The 6,000-nt window shown below is 41.8% G+C and overlaps 1 protein-coding gene across 1 annotated transcript in view; it reads left to right on the forward strand.

Moving 5' to 3' along the window:
- The window catches only part of AP1S3 (adaptor related protein complex 1 subunit sigma 3), a 62,556-nt gene that overhangs the window by 45,638 nt on the left and 10,918 nt on the right, over positions 1 to 6,000 (forward strand). The window contains exon 3 of the mRNA XM_033113111.1: positions 1,964 to 2,072. Within this exon, the coding sequence (XP_032969002.1) occupies positions 1,964 to 2,072 (109 nt within the window). The remainder of the gene's footprint in view (positions 1 to 1,963; positions 2,073 to 6,000) is intronic.

Raw genomic sequence — 6,000 nt, forward strand, 5'->3', positions numbered from 1 at the left:
ACCTTTCATGTGTCAGGATGGATTCTAGGTACTTAATTACACGTTGCTAACACACTCACACATCCGAGAAAGAACTTACGAACACCTACTGTATTCCCAGCACTGTTCTAATGGCCGTGGATACAGTAGTAAGACACAGAACATTCCCACTCTCATGGAGCTTACTCATTTGTTAAATAAACAAAACATTTTTGGGTCGGCCCGGTGGCTCAGGTGGTTGGAGCACTGTGCTCCTAACGCCAAGGTCACTGGTTTGATTCCCACATGGGCCAGTGAGCTGCGCCCTCTACAGCTAAGATTGTGAACAACTGCTCTCCCTGGAGCTGGGCTGCTGTGAGCAGCCAAAGGTTGGCGTGAGCTGCCGGGGGCTGTCGTGAGCTGCTGTGAGCGGCCGACCCACAGCTGGCAACCTACTGCCTCAGCCGGGGGGAGTGCAAGGCTTATAACACCAGCATGGGCCAGGGAGCTGTGTCCTACACAATTAGACTGAGGAACAACGGCTTGAACCGGACTGGCGGGGAGAGGGAGGCGGAAGAAGGGGGAAAAAAACAAAAACCATTTTCAGTTAGTGATAAATATTATGGGGAAAATGCAGATTAATGTGGTACAGAGATTGGACAACTCTTTGCGTTGTTATTGTTACTCATATTTGCAGATGAAGAAACTGAAGTCAGAGAGTTTAAGTAATTAATCTCCAGTCATAATACTGAGTGGTAGTTGGCAGAGCCAGAATTCAAATCCAGATCTTTCTGGCTCTAAAGCCTTATATTTTCTCTTTACTGCACCTACTTACCGTGGCAAGACCCAACTGGAAAGGAACCCCAATTTATAGTTGAGGAAACTGAAGCCCCAAGAGATAAAGTAGTTTTGCCCATAAAGACCCAGATCACGATGCCTAAGGCAGAACCAGAACACAGCCGACCTGACCCTGCACCCAGCATCCTACTACAACTTCCAGAAGGAAAACGCACATGAGAAAGCCTCTTGCACGGGGTTTATAATACCAGAAGGGGAAAGACAAAGAACCTCTGTGGACTCTATTTAAAGGATTAAATTACCAGGAAGTGCCTGGGCAAAGCTCCTTTGGCTGGATCCAAGGTCAAAACTTTTAGCACTTGCTGACAAGAAGCTTGTCCTTATTCTCTGCCTAACTGGTTTTCTAAAACTTGGGATTCAACTGTATTTGAAACCACTGTATAAAGAATATGCTGCAGTGTTTCTCTCAATAGATATAACAGGTACCCGGCATATAATACAATGGTGAACAAGACAGACTCAAGACCTACCTTTGGGAAGCCACTGGTCTTTGGGGTTGGACAGGCCATGGAATGGACAGTGAAGAGACTAGATTCTCTGATAGGGGAGATGTGGGGATGCGTAGCTGGGGCATGCAATCCAGTCAGAGAAGGTAGACGTTTCCTGAAGGAAAATGATATCCAAGCTCAGAGCTACAGGAGAAGTAAGAGGTAGCCACACAGGTGGGGTAAAGAAGAGTATTCTAGGCAGAAGAAACACGGAAGAACACATGACTTGACAGGCTGAGGATGGAGACATACAGAATAACTGCAAGACAGTGTGAATTGAGAGGGTGGGCGCCATGGGCCCCTGAAACGCTTGGTCAAGGGTTTGGTGTTTAGAAAGGACAATTCATAAGTCGGGGAGGGGCATGAACGTCTAGACACCCGATGACCATGGGCCAAAGAACTCTGTCCCCCTGATTAATATTCCTCAAGGTAAAATTTTGTTGAGGGCCTTTCACAGGATGAACAGAAATGATCCAATCACTCGATATTTTTATATGTTCTATTTTACATTTTTTGGAGGATATGGGATATGATGAATAATGATTTTATTCTTGGACTTGAATGGGAGAGCAGGAGGTAAGTGCATATTCATTGGGGGGGAAACATGTTCATGGTTGTTTAATGAGTCATCAGATTTTCCTTTATTTTTTCTTTTCAAGGTATGCTAGTTTATATTTTTGCTGTGCAGTAGAAAATCAGGACAATGAGCTCTTGACACTAGAGATTGTGCATCGTTATGTGGAGTTGCTGGACAAATACTTTGGAAATGTAAGTGCTGCTCTGGTCTATTAGAATCAGTTAGTCTCCATCTCCGCTCTTACTTCAGTTCTGTCTTTCATCACATTCCTTCTCTCTCTGAAATCTAAACTTTGAATCGCATTTGTACCAAGGATCCAAACACAAGCCTTTCTCACTTCCTGTAATTCTTAGTAAATGATCGATTTAAAGCTCTCAGGAAGCAGGTGGTGTCTTTATCTTCAGACCATAACGGCACTGGAGACCATGTTTAATGACTTAGAATTTAATTGTGAAGGATTCCTTTATATTCTCTCCCTTCCTCCTCACTATCATCTTTCTTCTATTTTGACTTTTTATCCCCTTTCTGGCTTTTTTTTACTAAGTTACATGTGTTCTTTAATGTTATTTATACCTAAGGGGAAAAAAAGAACACCAACCACCAAACAAAATCCAAACCCTTTTCCTTCACATTGCTATTCCATCTCCTTGCATTTATTGCCAAGTGATACATTATATGAGGTGCCCCAGTCCTCACTCCCTAACTGCTCCTTCCCTGCTTTTCCTTCTCTCCTGTGTGTTGACTTGAACTTCTCTTCTGGAAAGCCCTTCCCAGGTGACTCTTTTTCACTTTGCTGACGATGGTCTTTGCTGGGCTTCTCAAAGTCATCTCAGGCTTAATGTGACAAGAACCAAACATCTTCTGAAAACCTATTCTGTCTTGTGATTGAATGTGTTGTGTCCCAGAATCCTTCAGTGCCAAAGGTCTCTTCTTTCTCCAGCCTTCACTAAAACCGCCTCTGTCTACTCAAATTGGACTAAAATCCATCTCTTTCCTGCCACTCTCCCTAGTCTAGGTTTACGTGGGATTATACTTTTGCTTCTTTTTTAAAGCTCATCTCTGGCCCTTGCCTGGCCTGTTGGTTACCAGGGTCCTTACAAAGCACAGTGTTGGCCTCTGGGCCAACATTCCTCCTCCTCACTCTCCATCTATAATGAATAAAATTCAAACCTCTTAGCCTGGCACTTACTCTTTCTAAACATTGGTCCCAGACCACTTCTCCAACCTTCTCACTTCTCTCTCTTTACATCCCTGACGTGCCCAGTGCTCTAGCGACATGGACCAGCCCTGTATTTTCCTTAACTTGTACAGGATTTGCTTGACCGCCGAACTGCAAGTCTCTTGAGATCATGACCTAGGACTCATTTGTTTGTTTTTTTCAACACTTGTAATCAGCTCTGGGCTTGATTTTAGTGAATGCCGCAGACACATTTAGTCTAGCTCACACTCTGAAGAAACAAATCATTGGATTTGGGAAATGGTTTCTTCTCAGGAACAGCCTCTCCCCTATTCCCTTGCTCACGGAAGATTTTTATTAAGTGTTGTTAGAAGAATTTATTATTAGGTTCGTGCAAAAGTAATTGCGATGTAAAAGGTTAAAAATAATGGCAAAAACCGCAATTACTTTTGCACCAACCTGGTACTTTCAGAAGAGTTCTCTGTAGTCTTTTTAATGGAATGAGGAGCATTTGCAGTATTGGTTGGGGTTTTATCAGATTTATTGCAATACTTTTTATAGGATGAGCGCTTGAAAGGTTCCTGAAAGAATTTTCCTTTCTTTCCTCCTGCCATCCCTCCGTTTTAGTCCCACCCCTCCCACGTCGTTTTCCCTTTGTAAATATGATAAAACCTAAAATGTTGCTTCAGTGACCTCAGGTTGGTCAGTATATAGAAGTAACAAGGCAGCTAGATCACTTCTTTCTCTTTCTCCTGGTTCAGTCAGTTTATTTTCCTTTTTAAAAGAGATTTGCAAAGAAGTAATATTATAGCATATTTTCCAGTTTGAGATTATGCTCTCTGTTACTCAAATGAATTCTGATATTTTGGTACGTTCCTTTGAGATGAACTCCAGACTCGGTCTTTGCAAAGGCCTGAGCCAGTTTTCCCGAGGCCCTCGTTTCCCATAAGCTTCCTTCTCTCCGTCATTTCTGTACTCTGGTTTGGGCTGTTGCGTTTTCCTAGATTAATCCAACCGTGATCATGTGACTTTGGGCTGAATGTTGATCTCCATCTTATCTGACCAAATTTCAGGTATTTCAGAACACGTGGCTTTCTCATGAGAATTCGAATCACCCTCACCAATGCTGGGCTCCAAGTACAGGAGAATCAAAATGAATTTCTATTTCCCTAACATTAATTTTTCATCCTATTTTGGCACACCTTTAGAAGCTCTGTCTTTGTTAGGAACCAAAATTTAATTCACTAAAAAATTCAATGAATCTTTCATTAAGCTAAGAGCAGCTAAGAGCAATTCAGGGCTGTCTGCCCGGTATGTGTTCAGTCCTTATTAATTAGCAGTGATGAGCAAAGCCTACCAGCCCTGGGTCTCATTGACATTTCTGGGGAATATTCTCTGGTTTTCTTTTCCTCTTGTGTTAATACTGAAGGATTCCTTGAATCCTGCCTTTATATTATCTAAGGGAAAACTTTGTACTGAGCTTCTCTTATAACACTGGAAAGTATTACTTTCTGATGACAGGTACATCAAAATCTTTGGCTCCTAATTTAAATTATATAGTTGTTTGTTTTTTTTTTAGCACTTTTCAATTCTAAGGAGATTTACAAGGATTAACTCGTTAATCTCTCGATCTTCAGCAAGTAGTATCAATCGCAATTTATAGCGGCTAAAAGGAAATGCCTCAGTCTCACAGTAGATAAAGGTGTGTTTCAGGATTTAGATACCTGCCATATTTCCCCATTGCAGACAGTTGTGTGAGTTTTTTACTGACGCACTCAGGAGGTGTTGCTGTCTCAGAGAGCTTTGATCCTGATGGAGGGAATTGTCTTGTAAGAGGGGCAACACTCTGAGTCCCGCTGGATCCTGGTGTCAGCTTGCTCACTAAGCAGGCCCATGATTTGGCCCATCATATAGCTCCATTTACAGATAAGAAAAATGACATTCAAGAAGATTAATAGAAATATTTACTTTGCTAACTTCACGGGGCTTTTGTGAGAATCAGAAAGACAGTGTCATTACCAATTCTTTAGAAATCGTCAGTTGCTATGTATGGTAGCTGTACTTTGCATTATGATTTTTATATATAGTTTTATACATTTATTGTATACAACTTGATTTTTTTTGTATTTACTTTGGAACAGAATTCAGTAAGGGAAGATCCTCCTTAGACTCTACCCAAAAGGATTTAGTTATTGAAATGCTGGAAAGCCTTATGCTCTACCATAATTTGGCTTGGAGATCAAAGATAAAGTTGAATTATCATTATTTCTGCCTTTTATAAGCTGTCTTCCAAAATATAGATACATGAGAAAGTGAGAAAAAAATAAGTAAAGAGGCTCATGTGTTTCTTAACACAGAAGCCTTGTGTTTTTGCATAATGAGATGGAACAGAGTCATTTGAGCATCAAGGGCAGGTTTCTGATGTACTGGGACAGCGTCCTTAAGGTGGAATTAGAAGTACTGGAGTAATTAGGCAGTAACTGAAGAACCTGTACTTGGTCTAAGGTTCTCCTGAAACGTTTTCTCCTCTTTCTGTGAGATGTAAATAACCCCTTGGGGTTAGACCCAAGGAATAGCCATAAAATAGCATTTTAGGGTTACTGTATATGAAATACCTGTCCATTGGTAACATTCTCTATTGTGCCAGTAGAAGTCGTGCATCCATGTCCCCTCTGATCTAGAGATAGTAACTGTGTATCCACGTGTGTGTGTGTGTGTGTGTGTGTGTGTGTGTGTACTGTGTGTATCTGGCTTTGTGTACCACCTTACCTTACCTCTATTCCTTGAACTGAAGTGCAGTAAATTAATTGCCCCATAGTTGCTGGCGAGCTTTGCAGGCTTGGGGCGGGCGGCTGCTCTGCGAGTGGGGTAGGAGAAGTTCCCAGAGAACTTGCATGAGTATCTGTCAGGTTCACTTTGCAGGATTCTGGTTGCTGGTTTCT

This window comes from Rhinolophus ferrumequinum, chromosome 8, assembly GCF_004115265.2.
Source record: "Rhinolophus ferrumequinum isolate MPI-CBG mRhiFer1 chromosome 8, mRhiFer1_v1.p, whole genome shotgun sequence".
Taxonomy (NCBI): domain Eukaryota; kingdom Metazoa; phylum Chordata; class Mammalia; order Chiroptera; family Rhinolophidae; genus Rhinolophus; species Rhinolophus ferrumequinum.